This window comes from Portunus trituberculatus, chromosome 31, assembly GCF_017591435.1.
Source record: "Portunus trituberculatus isolate SZX2019 chromosome 31, ASM1759143v1, whole genome shotgun sequence".
Taxonomy (NCBI): domain Eukaryota; kingdom Metazoa; phylum Arthropoda; class Malacostraca; order Decapoda; family Portunidae; genus Portunus; species Portunus trituberculatus.
Window position 1 is genome coordinate 19,312,120 of NC_059285.1, and position 25,734 is coordinate 19,337,853.

General features: G+C 39.0%; 1 protein-coding gene across 15 annotated transcripts in view; it reads right to left on the reverse strand.

Moving 5' to 3' along the window:
* Positions 1–25,734, reverse strand: part of LOC123511272 (transmembrane protein 245-like) — a 57,149-nt gene continuing 31,415 nt past the window's right edge. For 4 of the 15 annotated variants that reach the window (XR_006676731.1, XR_006676724.1, XR_006676725.1 and 1 more), the window contains 10 exons: positions 20,410–20,466; positions 15,460–15,598; positions 14,583–14,597; positions 13,440–13,621; positions 13,108–13,208; positions 12,408–12,538; positions 11,808–11,982; positions 11,188–11,364; positions 6,646–6,751; positions 1–4,254 (listed from right to left, as the gene is read on the reverse strand). Coding sequence is in view for 6 of the 15 variants with exons in the window: in XM_045267015.1 (XP_045122950.1) it covers positions 4,224–4,254; positions 11,188–11,364; positions 11,808–11,982; positions 12,408–12,538; positions 13,108–13,208; positions 13,440–13,621; positions 14,583–14,597; positions 15,460–15,598; positions 20,410–20,466 (1,008 nt within the window). In the remaining 9 variants the exon portion in view is untranslated. Of the gene's footprint in view, positions 4,255–6,576; positions 6,752–6,775; positions 6,814–9,073; positions 9,151–11,187; positions 11,365–11,807; positions 11,983–12,407; positions 12,539–13,107; positions 13,209–13,439; positions 13,622–14,582; positions 14,598–15,459; positions 15,599–20,409; positions 20,467–25,734 lie in introns of all 15 variants that reach the window. The other 11 variants (XR_006676732.1, XR_006676730.1, XR_006676728.1 and 8 more) reach the window with 10 other exon arrangements.

Below are 25,734 nucleotides of genomic sequence, written 5' to 3' on the forward strand. Positions count from 1 at the left end.
CGATTTTGGCAACTTTACTTTGAATACAATTCTTGCATGAATAAAATTTTGAAATCTTTAACAAAAGCATCTTGTCTAGTCTGCTGGTGTTAATTGGTATAAAGCTTCTATGAGTCAATCTTTATAAGGTAATCATTCCCTAATCTAAAGTAAGAACCTGCAATAACCTACTTGTGGCCGGCTGAGGATCAACACCCCTTTGATACGAGGCAGCAGAGGTGATATGGTGAGAGCAGCAAAAGCAACAGCAGTAGTAACAGGCAAGCACTGCTGCTGTCAGCTCTTCATACTAACACTTCATTCACTGCCTCACACTAAGAAAATAAATAAAACCTAAAATATTACACTTCTTAAACATTAATTTCCATTACTTAATATTTTTTCGTGCTTCAGGTCACACTTAAAGTATTTTGCAAGAACCATTCACTTCTTCCCTTTTTAAATTTTCCCTTAAAGTTACAAGATGTAGAGCTTAAAAGATTTCCCTGAAAACATTACTTCAATTATATTTGCAAGACTCTAGGAAACAAATCCTCAGCCAAGCATTATCATTAACATGTCACCTACATATCCTGGTTTGGTAAATGCATCAACAAAAGAGTTTCTTGTAAGCAAATTATTCCTTATCATCAGAGAGACAGATAACACAGAAAATCGCTTTCTGCATACATATATGCCTTTTCTATAATTCTACTTCTTGTTGCTCTCTCTCTCTCTCTCTCTCTCTCTCACACACACACACACACACACACACACACACACACACACACACACACACACACACACACACACACACACACACACACACACACACACACACACACCATCAATTCATCACAACATTCACTCCCCCAAGGTAAAATTCACCCAGCAGTAAACTCTGAACTCTGTATATCATGTGATATGAAAATCCCATCACCTGTGGATATATAAAACCACAATAAAAACAATGTTAAATCACACTTTGACACAAATACTATTATCTTACATGATGGACTACATGCTTTTACTCCTTTATGGAAATGGAAATTTTCCTATTACACTATTCACAACCACTGAGATACTGTACCTGTGTGTGTGTGTGTGTGTGTGTGTGTGTGTGTGTGTGTGTGTGTGTGTGTGTGTGTGTGTGTGTGTGTGTGTGTGTGTGAATGTACGTACTTACAATATTCAATGCAGTCTTCAGGCCTCCTCATGCACTGGACTCATGACTGATGGCTGTACTTTCAGGTGAGTGCTTCAGAGTTCACAGTCAGTTACATTCATGAATAAGGCAGAGACCTTTTACACAGCACACACACACACTATAGACTTCCTTTGTCAACAGTGAAAACCCTAGGTGAGCATAGTGCAAACTTCACCCTACTATGTAATTGTTGAGGATGCTATCCATCATGACAGCAAATAGTGTATTTCTTTTTATGTAAGAGGGGAAAACCAGCCAGGGGCAACAAATCAATAATAATAATAAAAAAAAAAAGACATTGAGGCAAAAGAAGAGGGACAAAATAATCAGCCAAAAGAATGGGATAAATGTCTTGAAACTTTGCTCTTAATGAGTTCGGTCATAGGCAGATGAAAATACAGAAGCAGGCAGGAGGAAGAGTTTACCAGAAAAAAGTATGAATGATTGAGAGTACTGGTTAAAATTCTTCATTAAAGAGGTGGACAGAATAGTGGTGATAGAAAGAAGAAAATTTTGTGCAGGGGGGAGGAGACGAGACATGTAGTTTGCAAGATCAGAAGAGCAGTTGGCATGAAAATAGTATTACAAGATAGTTTAAGACTCAACATTGTGGCAATAAGAAAGAGGCTGAAGACACCCAGTGAAAGGAGAGGAGTTGACAGAACAAAAAAATTTTGATTCCACCCTAATTAATAGAGCAGTAGGAGTGGAACCTCCTGAACATGTGAGCAATACTCCATACATGAACAGATAAGGTCCCTGTATAGAGATAGCAAGTGTGTGTGTGTGTGTGTGTGTGTGTGTGTGTGTGTGTGTGTGTGTGTGTGCAGGCACTCCTATGCAAGTGGTAATATTTGAGAAACACATGTAAAGAGCAAAAGTAGAAACACTTGTAATATACATGAGAATTGCAGACAAGTACAACTGAGAAGGAAGCATCTCTTTACTGCTGGGTCATGAGGGCTGCGACAGACGTGGCAGCCCCCAAAACAGACTTGGACAATTACATATCATGATGTGAGTTGACCTTCACTTTAAACAGAGGCCATTTCTAATCCATGAAAAGTAATTTGTCAGCAATATAATGAAACAGACACCAAAGTCAAGACTCAATAATTATTTTCCAATACATGAAGTAATCATCTTATAATTAAGCTAATATCAAATGAGGAAATATACAGTTTCTGAGGATCGTGCATTTCCTCAAAGGGACAAAGACTTCATATACAAATAAGAATGTCATGGAAACATTTCTCTTAACTCACAAACTTTGGCAAATGCAAATAAGAACTGTTTTCCAGTCAGTGTTCCTAGCAAGCTTAATTCTTCTATATGCTATAAACACCTAAGGACGAGATGAGATTGCATTGCCTAAATATTCATACTATTCTTAAAGACATAATCAGAAGAAGAAATCAGAACAGCAAGAAAACTATGTCACTTAGAAACTCATTTCATTTGTTCCATTTCATAATGCAAAGTAATAATACACACATACACAGGATGAATCAACACCTGTACCTCAGCTTCATCATCAGCACCATCACTGCCACTACCACTCCTCCTACCAAAAAGAAACAATAACAGGTATGATTGAAACCACCAATTATCACCATAATGGAAGAAAAGCACTTTCTAATTGCCCTCTTCCTTAATATCAAAACAAAAAACATTGTCCTATTAACAACTGCCACCAACACCACTACCACCAAGAGTAACAATCAGACCTACAAGAACTTTCACTACCTCTGTCACCACTCCTACCACTACTGGATGAAACAGTTATCATCACCTGCATAATAGCTACCACAATTATCACCAGTGTCGATGCTTCAGTCTCTATCATCACTGCCACCACCAACTGGCCATCACAGCTGTCCCTCACTCACAGGTTTTAGAACAAGGCTCATTCATTATAGTACAAGGCAGCACCACCATTACTAACCTACTTCAGAGGAAGCTTTTTTGACTGATCCATGGTACAAAAAATAAGTGAACAGTAACTATGTATTTATACTAAGGAAGTGTGCTACTTTTCTGTACAAGCTGAAGATTATCAAGGAGCATTAGGTAATGACCACACACACACAAACACAAACACACACACACACACACACACACACTAACTTAAATATAAACAAATAAAAAAAAATAAAAAAATGTTCTTAGAAAATTTTCTCTGTGAGAATCAGTATGCTTCGAGGGCAAACACATTAAAGCTTTTCTTCCAGCAGCAGTCTAGCACACACACACACACACACACACACACACACACACACACACACACACACACACACACACACCAGGCAGCATTCATGAGCCTATTGTGCATCACCAGTGCAGTAAAAACCATTGGTACCCTATAACATCTGCCTCTACAGTCCCTCTCTGGAGTTGCAAGACTTCCTGCCACACCTCACAAGTTGGGCTGATGGTAGTCTTGCTCTACTTTCACACATGCAACATTTTCCCACTACCCAGGCACACATCACCCACATAGCTTCATCCCAGAGCTCAAGTGACAAAGTGCAGAAAAAATTTTTGGCAAAAAATACTGTGTGAACAGACAAAGACTCAATGCGCATTAGTAAATCACTAAAGGGTACCTTGCCCTCACTAAGGCGCCAGGCTGACCTACTGACCTACTGAGGCTTGTTCCATAGAGCTCCCTCATGCTGTAGCCATGGAAGAAGTCTGTGTGGTTGTGTCCATAAGTATTCCAGTGCTCTTATTCTCCCAAACTCCATTCTATCTGATAATCTCAGCAGACCATTAAGGGAATGGACCTTCCTTTCACTCACACAGCACTCACCTTACTTACACATATACCCTGAATGCCCAAGTCCCTTAAAACACTAAGCACTAATGAGATTAAGCTCCAGTTTACACAAGGTTTTGGCAAGAGTACACAAGGCTTGAATGCTGTGCAGTGCTGTGCTGTGCCAGATCTGCAGTTCTGAGCTGGCCTCCTGTGCAGTGCAGCAGCTTGGTATAGGAGAGAAGAGAGGGAGATGGTCAGAGCTTCTTGTCTTGTCTGTCACAGATCACAAACAACTTCACTCTGGCATCTGGAAGTAAGTGAGAAAAACAGACAGTAAGTAGACAAGCAAGTCCTGATGTTGTATTGCTGCATCACCTCAAACATCTCTGGGAAGCAAGTTCTATTGTGTTCCTTACTCACCATTATAACCACTCACTCACATGATGTGGCCACAAAAATATTCAAAATTTCTTACTCTTTATACACTGATTTATTCAGATACTACAATAAGTATAACAACATCTAAACTCTATGTTATCAAAGAAGCATTATGCTCTGAAGGGACCTCAAAATATCAATTAAATACTTGAAAGGACTACATGGTAATTCTACACCACTCACTTGCCTGTCTTGTATAACTAAACACAACGGCTCTTCTTCTCATCCCTGTTGTACAGCAACCACACAACTTGTGACCTCACAGGTTAACACTGAGAGGTGGAGCTAATGTGCCCAGTTATCCACAACAGACAAATGTATGAACACTACAAGATGCTGCTCAACTAGTACACATGCAACACTACATCGTCACATACATATATGACAAAACAGAAGCCGATGTTATGCCTTGATAATTAGTTTTCTGATTTTAACAACTAGTGCTGATGTTAAATCAAGCAACTATTTATTTACAAGGGCAATCTTGTAAGTACTTAATGAAGTCAGTGTGTTAGTGTGTACAATGCAACTATACAGGTAACTTGATTTACACATGTTTAATTTACGTGTTTTTGTTAATACGTGACTGAAAAAAATATTATAATTAATCACATTTGCATGATCGGTTTGCTTATACACGATTTGGCCCAACCGCATTTTCAAACTGAGCGCCAGACGCATTTCAAATTGTGTGCCAGAAAGTGGACAGCGACAGTAAGTGCTTGTGAGGGGTGAAGACATTGGCGTCCTGCGTTTATTTTTTTCACTAGTGTTTACTTTTATACTGTGGGGTTATTTTTGATTAGTGGATTTTTGATAAAGTGGAAAAGCTCAGAGGAAGATGGTGACTGACTGTGGTGTGAGTGGTGAAGGCAGTGACGCAGTGAGTGTTGTGTTTACGTATTATTTGTTTTGTTGTTTTCTCTTATAATTTCTTGCTTTTCCCTTTATTTCAAATACACTTCTAGTATTTAGAATGGTAACAAATAAAAAAAAAAAAAAAAAATATTTTGTATGAAATTTTTAAGACCACATCCCGGATCCCCCCTATTATCTATTGCTTCTTGTGAGAATTACAAATTTGTTTTGCGCGAATTTTGAAATACACGATGCCTCTTGGAACGCATCTATCGCGTAAATAGAGTTACGTGCACTTGCCACCTACCTGGTGTTTCCTGAGGACTCATTGCAATGAAAACAATGAGGCAAACAAACTATTATTGCACAAACATATAAAACTATCAAACACAACAAATTACTGCTATATAAAAAGTAATATACACCTACATGCACATAGCTACTCAAACTCTTATAAATAAACTGATAATATGACAAAAATGTACTGTACTATCTATAGCATGATTTTTTTCTCCATTTACATTTTGTAGGATTAATGTATTTTCTGGCTCAAGATACAGGCAATAGCAATACTGATGGAAATAGAAGAACATTGGGTGTTGCAGCACAACTCAAGCTAAGTAGTGACAGTGGCAGCCACAGAGACAGAGGCACTTGGCATTATGAGCAGACACTTTATGATCTCTTTAATCAACAACTCTTATGACAACCTCTCTCTCTCTCTCTCTCTCTAATACTGGGCACCAAAAGTAATCACACAGATCACATGATATCTCCACTTGATGCCCATAACTGGTGACTGTTTGGGAAAGAAACATGTCTCTGGCATTGACTACGTGGACAAAGGAATGGACTCATGAAGTGGAAAGGTGCACAGAAGCTTACGTTTGTTTGCATCAGGAATAAGTACCTTGATAATTAAGGGATAACATATTTGTGCAGTTAGTATGGGTGAATCACTAGTTATGAACATCTTATTTGACAAATTTGAGTTGTGGATAAAATAATTTTTTGAGGGCATTTACAAATAGAACATTCACATTCATGACTGAAAAATATACAAAATGTTGCCTGGAAGCACACTAAAATGCATTGCTTAAGGGGGAAAAATTAAAATCTCTAGGTAAATCTGATTGGTGAATCTAAATTTTGAAAACATTTCCCATTCTCTTATGGATGACAACAGGAGATGGAAATATGTAAACATGTTTATACAGGAACTGACACAAATATTCCCTTATATTGCCATGTTCTTAAGTTACAATTTGCCTGGTTAATATACGAATGGCTATCAATGTGAAGAATAAGCACCACAGCAATGCACATTCCTTACCAGCACAGCTATACACACACAACACTGCATTCCACATCTACCATACAGCATTGGCACTTGTTTCTATACCATGATGAAGCTTTCCTGCCCCACCACCACAAGGCACCACCACCACCACCACCAACACCACCAGCCAAGCCATTACAAGCCTTGCAGCATCCAAGCAAGCTGTGGACTGATGTAAAGAAACACTAGTTACCTCACTGCTTACTTCCATCTCAGTTTATTGTTGGATTTCTGGAATATGAGGGAGTGAGTGACAATGAGTGAGTCTACTATGTATATAGTCTTAAAAGTAATCCCATTGGTTTCACTCGCTCATGTCCTGTGGTCACAGATGGAAGATAAGTTAAAAGGAAGATAAGAGACAGAAGGTAAGAGAAAGGAGGCTAGAGTTGCTAGGAATGATGCTGGAAAGAAGAGGTAGGTATTAGTATGGAGTGAGCCACCATAACAAATGTAATGAAGCTTTGTAAATATGTAGTACACACCACACATACAACCTGCTGGTCATGCTTTGAATGTAGCAGCATGGATGTATGTCCTGGTGTCTTACTTATGCTCCTGCCCATCCCACTATATCTCCTGTGCAGTGAATTTCAGCCATTTAGTTTTTTTTTTTTTTTTCATACATTGCTTTCACTGTATAATGATTTACTCTTTTTTTATGTGAATTTTTACACATTTACATGATACAAAACTACATATTTACCATTATTCTTTATGGAAATATTAAACTTGCATTATCAGAAATTTACTCCATGCAAGTTTTCCATACATACAATCTCATGAAAAAAAAAGTCACAGCAGTTTATCCTTTATGAAGTGGATAAGTAGAGTGTTTTGTCTTCCTGTCAGTGGTGAGGTGAGGCACAAACCTTGAACCCCTACATTGTGATCCATATATCTGGTCACCATCTAATAGGGAACACATCGAACATCACCAACAGAAGGGAGGCAGAGACAGCTGGCAGAAACATTTTACAGAGAGCAGCACAGCAGCACAGCCAAGCTATACCAAACATTGCTTGGACTAATTGCAGACCCATATGACTACATCAGCACCAGAACTCCTCATACTATTGCTTCAGTCACTCCCCAGCAGTGTTGTTTGAAGTAAAAGCTTACACTGAGTTTGCTTTGATACTGAATTAGGAATTAGGCCAAGTTATGCAAGGATTATGCATGTCATCTTCCATTCTATTCTCTTTCAATAACAAAGACACCTTTAGAAATGTTCACTACTGCATCAATCACTCCCTCACACAATATCTGAGCCGTCCATTCTGCTCACACCACAACTGCAACATCCTCCTTACTCTTATTGCTGGCTTCCTTGAACCTTGAGACCTATTATGCCACAAAGGCATATCAGAATTATCATAACTTTACTATCATGCATTACCTTCTTTTTATTATGTTTATCAACAGGATTAGGTAGCATCCCAAGATTTTTATTTAAATGTTCTCTCTTGAAAAGTCTGATTTCCATCTCTTTCTCTCTGCCTCTCTCCTCTCACTTCCATAATATTAAACAAGGTAACTAAATTTGCTTATCTTTCCATTATTCACACAGTCAACCTGATCACACAACACTCTTACTCTTCATGGGTCTACAAAACTGATTATCTTACAATCATGATGTGTCTGTTTTTTTCACCACCACCCATAATCAGACTAATGCCGTAAGATAATGCACAATCCCATCAATGTACTGCACTGAAGCAAGACAAGTGGTGTGGACCATTCTGTTACATGATCATTTGACTTACTGAATTGAAGGGTTTAACTTTGGTATCTAGATATACAAAACATATTGTACATTTCTACTGCTACCCTGTACTATTGTAATGGGTAAAAGAATGGGGTGATAAGTGAATCATTAAATGATCTTTCTTATTATTGGCATTAAGGGGTCTAACTCCTGTGTGTAAGTATACAAACTTTGCTGCACTTTTTCATTTCAATCTTGCACAGAAGCATACAAGATTTGTGCAATTTCCATTACATCACTAGTTAATCTTCTGCCCTACTGACTTGAGATTTTCATAATTCTTGTATAGATTTTGCTCAACTGATGTGTGCAAGATGTGCTATGTGCATTACTTCACAAGATGATCTTCTGTATCAACCTCTGGAACTATGTTTCTCATGTAAACTTTTCACACATTCCCATCCCTACTGTATGTGCAAGACTGGTGGTGTGCAGATCTTCCAATACAACCCAAATCTTTTCCTTAAGAATTCTATGTGCTTGCAATTTCCTATGTTCACATCTCTCCTCCTCCTCCTCCTCCTCCTCCTTCTTTGGGTGCTTTCAAATTCCAGTGTTTATATCCCTGCTCCTCTTCCTTTACACTAAAACAGAGCTGAAGGGGAGGTTACAGAGACAGTGTTAGTAATGTTACAGTGAGTGGCTATATAAAGTAAAGAGACATGCAGTGCCACCACCCCAGTGCCCGGTGAGTGTGGCATGCTGGCAGCACTTGGCACTCACACCTACACACTATGGACGCCTCTGCTGGCTATGGGTCCCTACAGGCAGCTCACTCTCTCCCTGCCTGCAGCTTCTCCCTGGGTGCAGACATGGTGGTCACAGGGGTCATGAGGATCACAGGGGGGGAATCACACAGGGAGGATAAAAAAGAAAGGTCAAGGTGCTATTCATTGACCTCAGCATAATTTTCTATCATTATGTTTGGCCCTCACTGGATGGCCAACACCTAAATAAACTAAAAAAAAAAAAAAAAAAGTAAAGAAGTAAAAGATGAAAATCCTTTATCCAGAGAAAAAAAAATTATAATAATTAGAATAAAAAAAAAAAATGTCATATGAGGCATGGTATGGAAGAGGGGGATAACCCTTAAATCTGGAGGTTTTGAGTTAGAGAAGAGAACTTGTTAAAGGGTGTGATTATCATGTGGAAGAGTCGGGGAGAAGAGATCTGACCATCCTGATGGTTAAACTAAGGACTAAAGTGACATAATTTGGGGTGTAGTGTGGATCAGACTAACTCTCTCTCCTGTATGTAAGAGGGGGACAAGCCCCGCGCATGCTGGGACATGCATGGACCAGTGAAAACGGAACATTTAGCCATGCCTCTGCGCCTGACCAATCACAGCCCAGTGTGGCGTGTTATTGTCATTTTCCCACCAAATGTGATGCATCACCACCATACTAGCCTCTGCCTTCACCACACAAGCTAGTCTTCTGATTCTCAGCACTTTTTCGTTCTTTATAACATGTCTTCATCCAGCAATACACGTGTTGACTCCCCTGCCCCTCAACCTGACGCTGATGTGGATATCTGGCATGCTGAGCCCCAGCAAAGGAGGAAAGAAGACTGTGCCTGTCATCAAGAGTCACAGCATATTCCATCACCATTGTGACTACCAACCTTGCTCATGGGTGGAAGGATAGCAAATAAATCCCCAGTCAATCCTTATTATTGTGTTGGTAAATCTGCTAAGGGGAATGTCAGGAACATAAAGGCATTGTTCCTGATAATGAACTTAAATGTCTCAAGCCAATATAAAGGATGAAAGTGAACCCTAACACAGTTTTTAACATAATACCTCTTATACCATACATGCTTTATAAAAATGTGGAGTAGGGGGTGAGCAAAATTTGCGGCCATAACCAAAAATTAAATAAAAAAAAAATAAATAAATAAATAAAAGAATTACTAAAAAGCATATGGCAAGGCAGAATTACCCTAGATATTTCATTTGATGCATAATAGTAATATATTTTTACTGTTTTCATAGTAATCAGTGATAAATTTCAAAATGCAATTTCTCAAAAGTAGGGTCATGTGAACTGTCTCCCTCTCTCATACTGTGCCTCATAAATAAAGGTGACTTTATAACCTAAGCACATTTTCATACAAAGAGTATCATAATAATATTATCATGTGAATCATCAGAATATTTGGCCTTTCAAACTCACAATGTTTTCTTTTTCATATAACATTTTTTTCTGATAGTAACCTAAGTAGGAGGAAATCTCTTCATAAAAATAATATGTAAATAAAATAAACAGATAAATATATAAATAAAAAAAAAAAAATCAGAAACACTTCATTCCTAATATAATTTCAGATAAGCAATTCTCAGCTCATATGATCCACATTTATAAAGATTCATTCTGTGCTGTCTGTATTACTGTCAGCATGAATGATAAGAGAGTATTGCTGTCCTGTCTATTCACAAGCTCACTGCAGTACAATGTGTTGCAGTGTTCCTAGTGCTACTTCAAGAAATGTACCTGCCTCACCTCCAGTCAATCTATTTTATATCTCTATTTGATTATACCTGTCACTAACTCAGCCAAGGTATTCTGCTAACACATACCCTCCCATCACCTACAACCATCAAAACACTCTCTCATCATCTACACCCATCACAAGAAACTTCCCAATTATCTATACCCTCTCTTCCTACACATCCACCTCCCATCTCCCCATCACAAGATTCTTCCCAATCACTTACATCCTCCTATCCCACACAACCTACTCCATCTCCCATTCTCCCCCACATACCCTCCCTTATCCTATACCCATCACCCTTCCATCCTACATACTCACTTCCTATCTATCTCTCCTTCACATACCTGCGCAGTTTGGCAAAGCGACGCGTGATATCAGCTGGGGACTGGATGAGAGTTGAGTACATGTTAGTGGCGACCTTGAGGATGCACAGTAGAAGTGGCCCCAGTATAGCACCTTGCACCCCCCAGTAGAAAACACCTCCAGCTATGGCGAGGCCTGTCAGGTAAGGGTGGCTGCCTCTGTGTGGAAAAAGGCAGGAGAGATTTAAGAGTATGCTTGTTCTTTTGTTTTTTCATTTCATCATGTTTGGTTGCTTAAGCTTATTGTCTGTTTATCTATCATTCTACATACCAATTTATTTATGGGATGGCATAGGAAGGATGTACATAAAGACATTATTTCTTCTTGATATAAGGGTATCTATTATACATATCTATCGCTCTCTTTACTTATTAATCTGTCTATAAACTTCCATTACTGGTAATATGTGTATCCATTTATTTATCTATTACAACTTTCTAATCTGTAAGATATATGGACACACACACACACACACACACACACACACACACACACACACACATGCACACAACACAACACAACACAACACATACACACAACACAACACAATACAACACAACACACACACACCAAGTAACTAAGTATCCAGTCTTTCCCTCACCCCTTAATGTCAGCGTAGATGGCAGTGTCAACACAAGACATGGGCAGCAGCTGGGCCACAAGGAGGAAACCCGCCAGCCAGGGGGATTCCCGGTGCCAGAAGAGTTCAAGAGCACCAGGAAAGGCAGCCCAGTATGTCCCCACCAGAGGCACAGCACCAAACACTGCTCCCAACACTGATGGGAAGAAGATGGTGTGAAGTGAAGAGGTATGTAGTAATGTGTTTATCTAGTAGTTGTATGTAAGGCCTCAACCAAATTCATATGGTCCTGCCTCTGTATCTATGTACATTAACCCATCTTTTTCCTAGATTTAATGTGCATTCCTTGTCTCTTTCATCTTCACTTCCTTTTCCTCCTTTCTTTTTATATTTTATCATTTCTACTATAACTACAGTACAATGGTTCAAGTTTGCCACAATATCTTCCCCTCTTTTCCTTTTATTCATGACTTGGCTTCTTTTTCTGCATCATCTCTCCACACACCTGAAGGGATGCAAACAATGCACACTACCATCCCTATTCATTCCTCTCTGCCTCTTAAAAAAAAAAAGCAAGTTCAAAATTATGCTGAATCACAAAATCTCCATCCCGCTGCTCACCAGAAGGGATGTAGACAATGTTGACACTGAAGAGGGAGTGCAGCAGCCACGTCCACATGCCGTAAAATGCTCCCATCTTGAGCGAGGCAATGAACACTCCATTCACCGCGTCCTCCACTGCTTTGCCCAGGCTGGGGGTGGGGAGGCATTGTGGTGGCACAGGTAACTGGATGTGCAGAATGAGTGTGATGGGTGCAATGGATGTGTTCAATTGAGCGTCTGTGAATGTGGTGTGGTTATGGTCCAGATGCATACTGAGTGCAAGGGCAGGATGTGTGTGTTGACATCTGACATGAGGCCACAAAGGCAGGCTAGATAAAAAGCATTTTTCACTCACATGCACATAATTCATTTAGTGAGTTGTAGTGCACTAAAGTTACAGATAGATGAAGACAGAAAGAAAGCATAAAAGACAAAAACAATCTTAGTCACTTCAAAATATGTTAATCAAACGATTGCAAATCCCCATTCAGTTGCATGTGATGTGAATCAAAGTACAATGTGGTGCATGACTAAACATTATCTAGTGATATGGTAATAAGAAGCATGTATAACACACATTCCATTCTCTTGTCCAAATATGCTTGGACAAATATATGGTATGGTGCATGGTTTTACCTTATGGTGCAGTGTTGACAAATAATACATAATGTTCTCCATTCCTTTCACCACAGCAAACAACATACACATCCCTACTCACTGGGTCATCTGGCCAGGCGCCAAGTTGACTATCACAGCAACAGGCTTGTAGACTGACCCACTGGCGCTCAGCACGTAGAACAGCGATGACATGAACACGACCTAAATGCAGAGAGATGGTGGGAAAGGTAATTGGGTGTGGTCAGAAAATGAAGGGAGGGAAAGTTAAATGGTAAGGAAAAGGGAATTAGATGGAGATAGAGTGAAGTATGAAAGAGAATATGTGATAGAATACTGATTGAGAATACAATAAATTCATACTCTGTGGTGAGAATATAATGCAGCCTTAACATGATAAAATAATGAAAAAGTAAGGTTTTCAGTCAGACTCACCACACTAATGAGAGCGTTAAGAATAGAGAGAGATCCTCCAAGCAGCAGCGAGGCGACAGCAGTGAGGGCAGAGATGGCCAGACTGAGGTTCCCCAGCAGGAGGCCCCACACTGACTCCAGCACACTCATGACAGTGCCCAAGTTGTCCCCCACCACTTCACTCACCAGGGACAGACTAACCCCTGTGCCACCACCACAAACAAACACATTATGAGCAGTACAGATAAGTATGTTCACTAGTGCACTATACATCCACTGCCACACATATCAATACCATTATAGCTAAGGTATGTTGACCCCAGCACCAGAACATCATCACTACCACACACATCATTACTGGTACAAATAAGACATGCTGACTTTGGTGGTTGGAAAACATAGGATGAAGTAGATAATAAAAAATAAGGTGCTTTTCTTCATTGTGTTTTTTCATCACCATATTGCCACTCTAGATAAGGTACATTAATTTGAGAAAACACATGATGAAACAAAAATATAATGTTCATCCATTTTATGTTTCAATTTCTAAATTTCACTTGCTTAACGGAAACTATTTATCATCTAGAATTGATATGAAGAGAAAGAAGGTGGAGGGGAAGATGAGAGAGGGAGGGAGGGAGGGAGGGAGGGAGGGAGTGAAGAAGGGTGGATAGAGAAGACAAAAATAGTACTGTGATAGTCATGTTCCTTCTTCCCTCACTCCCTTTCCCTCGCTTGTATTTCCTTTGTAGACATGCATATATTGTACATAAAAAAATTATAATAAAAGAGTGTGTGAGGAGAGAAAAAAAAAAAAAAAATCAAATTAAAACGTGCATCCCTAACATGACAGCCAGGATGGGGCTCTAGAGAACAGGGAACAGCTGGGAACCTTACGTGGGTGACTGTAAACACTGACAAGCCAAGTATTGTGGGACTCTTGCCATGGTTATAGTAATGGCAATAATAAAGTATCCATTGGCTGGCTGGCTGAGCTAAGACCTTACACTCTGCTAGGATCAATGCAAAAGGAAAAGAAAATAACAATAATACCAAAATCTTACAATCTAGTAACATAATGATATTAGGAAAAATTGCAAATATATATATATATATAATAAAAAAAATAAATAATAATAAATATGATAATAAAAACCAACTGACCTCCCATTGCTGAGTCTGACCACCACGTTGAGAGGTCACAAGTGCGAGGAAAGGAGAGGGAGAGAGGAGAGGGGAGGAAAGAAAGGGAGAAAATATTTAACTCACTAATATTGATTCTATTATGAAAATCTGTAAATTGTGGTGAGAGATGAATTTTTCCCACCAAACCTCTCAGATGAAACTAGTAAGAGAAGAATACAGCAGACACAGTGAGGTGTTACTATTAGTATTGAGGAGGGGGAGCAGAGGTGAGAGTGATGTAGTGACAGGATGCAGTGTGGTTTTATCAAATAGAGATGAAACTGTTAAGTAATGAGGTAAAATGTGCTGTTATCATTACACTTTTTTACAAGATTAGGAGAGTGATCAAAGATTACAAACACTTGCAAAAAAGCTATATAATTGCTGTCTGCCCCAAAAAATTACAGTAAAATAGTAGAGATACACTAAAGGTAGTTAAGCTTTAAAGTGTTAGGATAGATGACATTCTAGCTGAAAACATTGTATCCTCAATTTTCTGCATCTTGTTTCCCAAGTTTTTGGGAAGTGTTAATGAAGTTTGTGGAAATAAATCAATATTAAAACCAAATAAAACATTTATTTCACACACTTAAGTTAAAAAATCTTTTCAAAGTAAACTGTTGGAAGGTTAGATGTATGTTCATGTACTTATTATGTGTACTGTGGATAAATATTTCTTTACTTTGTTTTTTTAATGCATGAAAAAACTAACCTAATCAGTTAGGCAATTCTACTCCTTTTTTTTTAATCTAGAAAATTGAGGCTTCATGATTATTAATACTTCAACTTGGGTCACAAAGCCAGGTGAAGCCATGAGGGAGTGTGAGAGGGCATGGTGGGCAAAGTGGTCAGGTACCTGGGGAGTGCTTAAGTCCCTCCATCAGCGAGTCGAAGCTCATTGCCACAGCCTCCGAGGTGACCACTGGGCCGGGTGACACAGCCTGGGGATGTGCCACCACCCAAGCCTGGTACACTCGGTCCCACAGCTCCACCACCTGCAACACACACAGGTACACTCACTGATGCAGTTTTCCTTCCAATATTTCTAACAAAAGTGACATATCTTTTTTCATAGTAGCTGTCATTGGCTACATCTGCTTCTGATGTGTATCATAGGCCATCCACACCCTCTTACCTGTCACTCTTCTCTTCTCCTCCATCACACCACCTTCATCCCCTCCTCTCTCTCTCTCTCTCTCTCTCTCTCTCTCTCCCTGACAAACTTATTTCATAGAGAGAGAGAGAGAGAGAGAGAGAGAGAGAGAGAGAGAGAGAGAGAGAGAGAGAGAGAGAGAGAGAGAGAGAGAGAGAGAGAGAGAGAGAGAGAGAGAGAGAGAGAGAGAGAGAGAGAGTATGTTTACTAAAATTTCAAAGGATTTCAGATATAAGCAATGAAAATAATATATTAAAAGAAATAGTAAACAGTATGAGATAAAGTGTGGTTTTACCTTCCCTGTCTTTACTTGCTTCTGCTTTTTCATCTACTCTCTCTCTCTCTCTCTCTCTCTCTCTCTCTCTCTCTCTCTCTCTAACCTGCACTTTCATTCAGAACACAGTATATACACACACTTACACACACACACACACACACACATGCTCGCTCCGTAATGGGGAAGACTGGCTGGGTGACCAGCAGACGACCGAGGAGGTGAATTACACACACACACACACACACACACACACAGATGTGACAAAGATTGCGAACTACTCCAGGAAGACTTGGACAGAATATGGAAATGGAGCTGTACATGGCAAATGGAGTTCAACACGACAAAATGCAAGAAAATAGAGTTTGGCAAGAGTGAAAGAAGAATCAGGAGTATGTACAAGATAGGAAATGAAGACATAAAAACCAGTCATGAAGAAAAAGACCTTGGGGTGACAATTACCAATGACCTATCGCCAGAGAGACATATAAACAAAATAATTGGAGAAGTATTGAACTTATTGAGGAACATAAGAGTGGCGTTCATATATTTAGATGAAGAAATGATGAAGAAAATAATTACTGCAATGATAAGACCGAGGCTTGAATATGCAACAATACAGTGGGCTCGAACTTAAAGAAACACATAAGGAAACTAGAGAAAGTACAGAGGGCTGCAACAAAAATGGTGCCTGACTTAAGAGATTTGACTTATGAAGACAGACTGAAAAGAATGCAACTTCCGACCCTGGAAAACAGAAGAGAAAGGGGAGACCTGATAGCAATATACAGAGTGATGATTGGCATGGAAAAAATGGATAGGGAAGATCTGTGTATGTGGAATGAAAGAATGTCGAGAGGGCATGGGAAAAACTAAAATGGCCACTTATAGGAGAGATGTGAAAAAATATAGCTTCCCTCATAGAAGGGTGGAAGCATGGAATAGTTTAGACGTGGAAGTGGTCAACGCAAGGAATATTCATGATTTTAAGAAAAAGCTGGACATTAATAGATATGGAGACGGGACAACACGAGCATAGCTCTTTTCCCGTATGTTACAATTAGGTAAATACAATTAGGTAAATACACACCAAGTGGATAATGAAAAACTGATCCTGAGAGAAGAATATGACATCCGAAGCACAAGATCGCATAGTAAAAAGCTGAGAAAAGGAAGATGTCTGAGAGATATTAAAAAATATAGTTTCCCGCAGAGATGTATTGAGATGTGGAACAGTTTAAATGAAGAAGTAGTGTCTGCAACGAGTGTGCATGCTTTTAAAGTAAGATTGGATAAGTGTAGATATGGAGATGGGGCCACACGAGCATAAAGCCCAGGCCCTGTAAAACTACAACTAGGTAAATACACACACACACACGCTCGACTAACAATCGAGATGGCCAGGTTCGAATCCCAGTAAGCAGTGAGGCAAATGGGCAAGTCTCTTAATGTGTGGTTCCTGTTCACCTAGCAGTAAATAGGTACAGGATGTAACTCGAGGGGTTGTGATCTTGCTTTCCTGGTGTGTGGAGTGTGTTATGTGGTCTCAGTCCTACTCGAAAATTGGTTTATGAGCTCTGAGCTCGCTCCGTAATGGGGAAGACTGGCTGGGTGACCAGCAGACAACCGAGGTGAATCACACACACGCTTGTTAAGTGACTATGGTGTCTTGCTGTAAGATTTTGTGTTAGAGACCATAAGTTTGTGTATAAAATGGTAATTAAACCATAAGAAAAGGAAGATACACCCAAGGATTGACAAGCTGCTGGAGTGTGAAGTGAAAAAAGAGCCTTTCATCACCGTCAAGGAAATGAAAAAAGCACAGTACCACACCCTGATGTGTTGGGAGAGGTGTCATATATTATAGAATACTTGAAAAGGGGAATTTATTTCAAATTGCTTACGACAAACACATAAAAAAACGTATTATGAGGAGAAAAATATAAGATTTTCAACTTACGCTGTAAGACATGAAAGTCATACAAATTGTAAGACTTAAGCAAAAAACATAAAACTTGACAGGCATTCACATATGGGCAAGGCTTCTATTCAAGTGTGTGGCCCATGGTCACCTAGCAGTGATTAGATATCTGGTATAAATCAAGAGTTGTGACCTGCTGCTGGGTAGGAGAAACAAACTCTGAATAGAAAAATACACATGGAGTGGCCTGACCACTCCAGGACTAGGTCACTAGCCTAATCTAGTGCTACCAAGCAAATGCACATCAGGATGTCAGAAGCCACCATGGGGTTGTGTAGACTTAAGATGTACGTATGAATGTTAGTATATAAGGATAATATGTAGAATTTTTAGCTGACTCTGTAAACTGCCACTCAGAATAAACTAAAATACTACATTATTATTAAACACACATACATACAAGACTAGGGATCGACCGATTATCGGCCGGGCTGATTATTGGCTCCAATATTAAGCATTTTGATGCATATCAGCATCGGCCTTTTTTTTAATTCGACGGCTGATAAGAGATAAATTCAAAACTGGGTTATTTTGGCTCTGATGCAGCCGCACTCTTTGTCTTTTGTCACTACTCTATCTTCAGCATTGTCTCACCCGGCACCCACAGCACCATCTGATTGGTTACAAGCAGAGCGAATCAGCAGTGAAAGCTGTGCATGTATAGCGCTGTGGAGATATTGTCATAGCCCTGTGCTCCCAACAAGCACTAGATTAAATATATGTGTTTTAATATTTATGGGAAATTACTTAGATTAAGTAACTATTTGTATGGGTAATTATTATTGTGTGAGTAACTACTGTTGTGTGAACAAGGTAGTCGAGTCTCCAGTGCCTGCCCTGATGCCACCAACGTTTGAGGTTTCACTGCTAAACACCGGGTCTCATTTCCCTGCTCGAAACTCCGAGCTGCTTCACTGTTAATACCGGGTCTCATTCCCGTTTCGAAACACACCGGGCTTCAAACCCAGTTAATATAAGGCCCCACGCCTGAAAGTTGCGGCAGTCTCACCACTAGACATCGAGGTCTCTCCTCTCTCCCAAGGTGTTGTGAGGGGCATGGTTGGGGACTCGACTGGCTTACCAGGGTCTGCTATCTTCGGTTTCGGTATGTGTGTTAAATGTGTCATTGTGTAACTGTTTCTCTCGCATATGTTGTGTGTAATCTGGGTGTACAGTGAGTTCGGGTCATTTGTTAATTATTCAGAAAAGTGTCACTCTCCTGGGGTTCTGGTATGTTCCTTATGTTCATAAATAATAGTTTATTTTATAGAAATTTTTAATATAAATTCCCTTACTGATCAGTTACTCACTCCCTATTGTGGTTGACTCCTATCCCCCTAGACTTCAGGGTTATTCAGTGTTGCCACAGTGGAGAGGGGCGTAACAATATACACATGGTGGAGAACAAGGAACATACAAGGAGGAAGTTTAGGTGTGGGTTTAAGTTTGGAGGACAGTGGCAGTGCTGCCATCTTTTGGTAGTGAGCACTTTCATAGAAAATGTTTTCAGGAGTAACATGAACATTTCTCCTATGCTCCCCCTCCCACCTCCTATTCTTTCCCTCTATTCTCTCATGTTAATAAACTTATAAGGCAAATAAAACATGTTTATATTATAATATATATATATATATATATATATATATATATATATATATATATATATATATATATATATATATATATATATATACTGCAAATGAACTTCAGCTCCAAATATTGGTTATTAGCCTCTTTGACTACTAATAATCGGTTAATCTCTAACAGGAGAGATGTAGCCTGGAGCTTAGACCACAGGGAAGGTCATGGTGAGAGGGCAGCAGAGAGAAATAAGGAGGGAGTGTAGATGGAAGGTGGACATGAAGTAGGGTTGGGAAAGGTGGCTTTATTTTGTGATCATTTCTTCTGGCCTACTAAAAAGTTGACATGTGGCTTAAGTTAATAATAAATGTAAAAAGCCTACTTTATTGAATGTGGAGCTGACTGTACATACACGCTTCCTCTTCAGCACTTAGTATACATCTGCATGTGTGAGTGACTAAAAAAGAGCAGCTTACCTTGTAATAATATAGATAGTACTTGGAATACAATACAAAAAGTAGCAATAGAAGCAAGGAATAAATAACATTGTGAGGGGATACTAGACATTTGCATAGAGCACACTGATATGGAGACAGGATCATGGGAGTGTAGCTCAGGCCCCTGTATGCTACAACTAGAAAACACACTCACAAGTAGCCAGGCACAGAAGAACAGAAGTCCTTAGACAAAAATGAGCAAATCACTCTATAGCTAATGTATTATTATTTTCAGAATTAATGGAGGTCATGTTCTTATTGCAATTTCAATATGTATTTGCTCTCTCTCTCTCTCTCTCTCTGGCACATGCATTGCTTACCTGTTTCTCCAGCTGTTCAGCCTTCACATCATCAGTCTCTCCCAACATTCCTCGCACCTGGGAAGGCATATGAGAACAATCAGAGAGTGCATGGATCCAATACCCACAATCATGCAGTCCCATAGCATGGCAATCTTCAACTGTCCTGTGTTCATATGCCCTATAATTTTTCAGTAATGTGTGTGCACTGCTAACATGTTCAGACCTGATTGAAGAAACATTTCATATTCTATATCAAAGGAAAACCTGTAGTGACTCATGAAGAAACATTTCATATTCTATATCAAAGGAAAACCTGTAGTGACTCAATCATTATAAAACTGTCTCAGTTTGGGACAATCTCAACTTACAGGATCATCAAATTTTACATAATTAGAGGGATTATTGCTAATAAAAACTTGTATTAGAGTTTTACAGACAAGTAAATAAATATCTTAATCACACTAACAAATGGGCAAGTCAATGACATCACTAACACATTTGCACTAAGAGGTATGTAAAGCAGTGAGGGAATGGATAGCATACTGCAGTGGCTGCCTGGTAACTTAGTAACACACTGATAACTACTGTGTTGTATAGGAAATGCTGGGAACAGACTAACATCATGTACGACTTTGGAAGTACATATACATGAACAAATCTAATAATGCAGCACCCTAAACATAATCTTTGAAGCTATTCTTTTATAAAGTATCAGTTTGTTACAATGTTCTACACCTTTCATGTCTTGCTTGTCATATGAGAATCTTTTCAAAGTGTGTGTGTGAGTGTGTGTGTGTGTGTGTGTGTGTGTGTGTGTGTGTGTGTGTGTGTGTGTGTGTGTGTGTGTGTGTGTGTGTGTGTATTTACCTATTTGTGTATTACAGGGCCCGAGCTAAGCTCTCTGTGACCTGTCTCCTTGTCCATTCCTGTCATATCTCTCTTTCATCTGATTGACACACACCGCGTCAACGACATCACTGCTTAGTTTATTCCACTTATCAATGCTACGATGCGGGAAACCGTATTTTCTCACGTCATTTAGACAGATGTCTTTATTAGCTTTTTCCATGTCCTCGGAGATGATTACTTGTGGTCACCTTTATCAACTCTCTGTCCAGTATGTCAATCTTGTTCACCAATTTATACATAGTTATCATGTCTCCTCTTGTTCTTCTCTCTTCTAATGTGGTCAGCCCCAGCTTCCTCAGTCTTTCCTCATAGTCTAACTCCTGAGTCCTGGTACCATCCTTGTTGCCAGCCTCTGTACCCTTTCCACCTTCTTCACATTTTTCTTCATATGCGGTGACCAGACACATGCTGCATATTCTAACTGGGGTCTTATTAAGGTACATAATATCTTCTTCATCATTCCTTCATCTAGGTAGTGGAATGCAAGGCCAATATTTTGAAGCATGTTATATGTTTTCCAAAAAATCTTGTTAATGTGTTTCTCCGGTGACAAAGTGTTTTGCACGGTTACTCCTAAGTCTTTCTCCTCATTGGTCTCTTTAATTTTCTCATCACCCAGCCTGTAATCCCTGTTTGGTCTGTATCTACTTCTTCCCATTTTCATAACATGGGTCTTGTCTATATTAAATTCCATCTGCCACTCCTTACTCCACTCATATATTTTATCAAGATCTTCCTGTAACTTGTTACAATCTTCCACATTCTTTACTCTCCTCATAATTTTAGTATCGTCCGCAAACATGTTCATGTAACTGTCAATTCCTACTGGCATATCATTAACATAAATCAAAAACATGATGGGACCCAGCACTGACCCTTGTGGAACTCCACTGGTTACCTTCTTCCACTCGGACTTCCTTCCTCTCACCACTGTTCTCATTTCTCTTCCCATTAAGTAATTTTCCATCCATTTTGCTAGTTTATCATTTACTCCTCCAATCTTCTTTAGTTTCCACATCAGTCTATTGTGTGGTACTTTATCAAAGGCCTTTCTCAAGTCCAGGTAGATAGCATCCACCCATCCCTCTCTATGTTGTAGTATGTCAGTCACTCTTGAATAAAAACATAATAAATTGGATACGCACGATCTTCCTTTTCTGAAACCAAACTGTCTTTCACTCAGAATGTTTTCACTTTCTAGATACTCACTCCACTTAGCTTTAATTACTTCTTCACATACCTTGCACAATATACTAGTCAACGATACTGGTCTATAATTTAGCGGTTCCATTCTACTACCATTCTTATATATAGGCACAATGTCAGCTCTTTTCCACTCTTTCGGGACTAATCCTGTTCGTATGGAGGTTTCCACAATATCAAATACTGGGTTCAACAATTGATCCTTACATTCATTTAGCAACCTCCCAGATATGCCATCAGGCCCCATTGATTTATTAATATCCAGATTGCTTATAATTTTCCTTACATCTTCCTTAGTAACCATGATGTCCTGCATTTGCTTTATTTCCGTAGGCCTTCCTCCCATAAAATGCTCCTCCTTTGTAAACACTTTGCAAAAGTTGTTGTTCAAAATTTCAGCTATATCTCCAGCATCCTCATATACTTCTTCCCATTTTTACCTTTTCTATTGCCTCCTTATATTTAGTTTTCCATTTATGAATTTGTAAAACATTTTGGGTCACTATCACAGTTTTCCACCACCCTCTGTTCATATTCCTTCTGTGCTGTTCTCCTTACTTCAACATATCTATTCCTTGCTGTTTTGTAAACTTCTCTTGATAATACATCACTGTTTTTCTTAAGTTTCTTCCATGCCTTTTCTTTGTTCTTTTTTGCTTCTTCACAATTTCTATTAAACCACTGTTTATTATTTAAAGTCCTCTTTCTGTGATATGGCACAAACTTTTCACAGCAGAGTTATACAAATCCATAAATTTATCGTATTTCAATTGCATATCCCTTTCCTGGTATACCACGGACCAGTCAATTTCATTAAAGAACTCCCTTATATGGTTATAATTTGCCCTAATATAATTTAATTTTTCCTCCCTGTGTTCCACAATCTTATTCGTGCTTAATTCCATATCCAGCTCAAAGCTTAGGACATCATGATCGCTTTTCCCCAAGGGACATTCATGTTCAATTTCCTCTTTTAGAGAGATGCCCCTGGTAAATACCAAATCCAACCTTGCTGCAACATCTTGTCCCCTGCACCTTGTTGGTGATCTCACCCACTGTGTCATCAAGTTATTTGTTGCTACCTTTAACAATTCCTCTGCCCACTCACCACCGTTCACCACTTCATAGTCTTCCCACACTATTTCTTTGCAATTAAAGTCTCCAACTATCATCACTCTATCCTTTCTGATGAGTTCTTGCTTCATTCTGTCTAGAGTATTTCTCATCACCATTTTGTACTGTTCATATTCCCAAGCAAGTATGTGTGTGTATGTGTGGTGCAATAACAGGTGCAATGGTGCTGGCAGTGAGCATCTCATGTGCTATCATGCACATCTCCCTTCAGCTTGCAAAACATGAATATGTTTTGTACAACTTTCTCTTTCTGACACATGCAAAGAGGCCTCAGAGAACAATGCAAGAAACACAAACTGGTAAAAAGGAACTGGTAAAACCAACATAAAAATCATATTTAAAGTTTTGCAGAAGTACTAAAGCCTGAATACTAAACAAGAAAACAATGAATATGAAACCAATGCATCATAGACATATGCACATTCTCATTGCTCAGGAGCAAATGATATAGGTGCCACTCAAGCCGAGGAATACACAGTCATTTCTCAATTAATGTGAGGGTTATGTTCCTGGAGACATCTTGCTATTCAAACATGATTTTCCCATAGAAAACAAAAAATAATATGGGGTTATGCTCCTGGCCACTGGGGAAGTCTGGCCCATTTTGGGGATTTTGTTACTCAAACCTTAAAACTATTAATAAATCACTAGGTCATGGAAACAATAATAACACACATTCTTGTCCAAGAAATAAAAAAATATTAATTCAATGTGATTTGGCATATGATTCTATATGCCAGGAATACCATTCCATATTCATACATTTATTATTACTGCATTTAATGAAATAAATCATGAGTATAATTTGGTGGTGACTCATAGCAGCGCTTGATTACCATCACATCAGCTGACTGAGCCATGCAGTCCAGACCACACTGCCTCACCATTCCACCACAGGCAACATGAAGAATTTTATGAAGACAACCAGCCCTATTACTGCTGCAGAACATGATTTATTAATAGACTTGGTGAGCCAGGAAAAAGTGCTTCTAAATAAAAAACACAGATGGCTGTATAATGGCCTTAACACGGGAGAAAATTGCCACCTTCTTTAACTGTGCAGGCTATCTACATAAATTGGTACTCATCAAGCAATAAAGACATACAACTAATTCCAACTAATTCAAGCCAACAAGAATTCTGATGGAAAACTTGGGAGATGGAGATGCAGTGATTGAAGCTGGTAGCGGCAATGTTGTTGTTGTTCCTGGGTTTGGTTCCAATCACAATTTTTGTAAAGTAGGCTATTTGAATGATAACCCATATTTTTTTGTTTCTAAAACAAATTAGTTCACAAAAAAAAAAAAAAAAAAAAAAAAAAAAACTAATAATAATAGGTATTCAGGCAAAATTTATGCGAAGATATTGACAAAGACATGGGACTTGGTTCACTTTTGCAGCGAAGGTAAATCCTGCCTGATTGGTGCCTTCCTGAGGTGTGGGAAGGCCATGCTCTTAAGAACACAGATTTCTCCTGGATGGTACCCTTCAACTGATGAAGGTGGAAGGTATTGTTTAAGAATCTGACTGAGTGTCTCAGGCGGTTCCCTCAGAAGCAACATGGGTGCACATGACATCAAGTTGAGTTAAGCTATGTTAAATTGAATAAATTGCATTATTCAATTTTATCTCCTTAAATATCAAGTCATGTTTAATCAAAATTGCGTTATTCAAACTTGTGTTAATCGAGAGCTGACTGCATTACAAATAGATCAACCCTGAACATCCAATGTCAAAGGAAAAAAATAAATGTTTAGACAACTGAACATGAATCACACAAGAAACCAAACGTGACATGTGCTGCCAAGAGAAAAAACCAAGCATGGCACAACAAGGCAGTACACAAGAGTCCTGCACTAAGGAATTTTGAGGCTTAAGACTAACGCTGATATTCTTTAGTGCTTCAAACTCTCATAAGGACTATTTTCAAAGGCCACAGAGATAATTGGTCAAGTCTTCATGGCTGTTTTTTCTTATACGTAGATAACTGGCAATGTTCAATAGTGTGAATGTGTGAGTGTGAGGTACTTTGTCTCGGCTGCCCCATATGAGATTAGTAGCCTGGTATATAGACATACAAAATACAGAATCTTCATT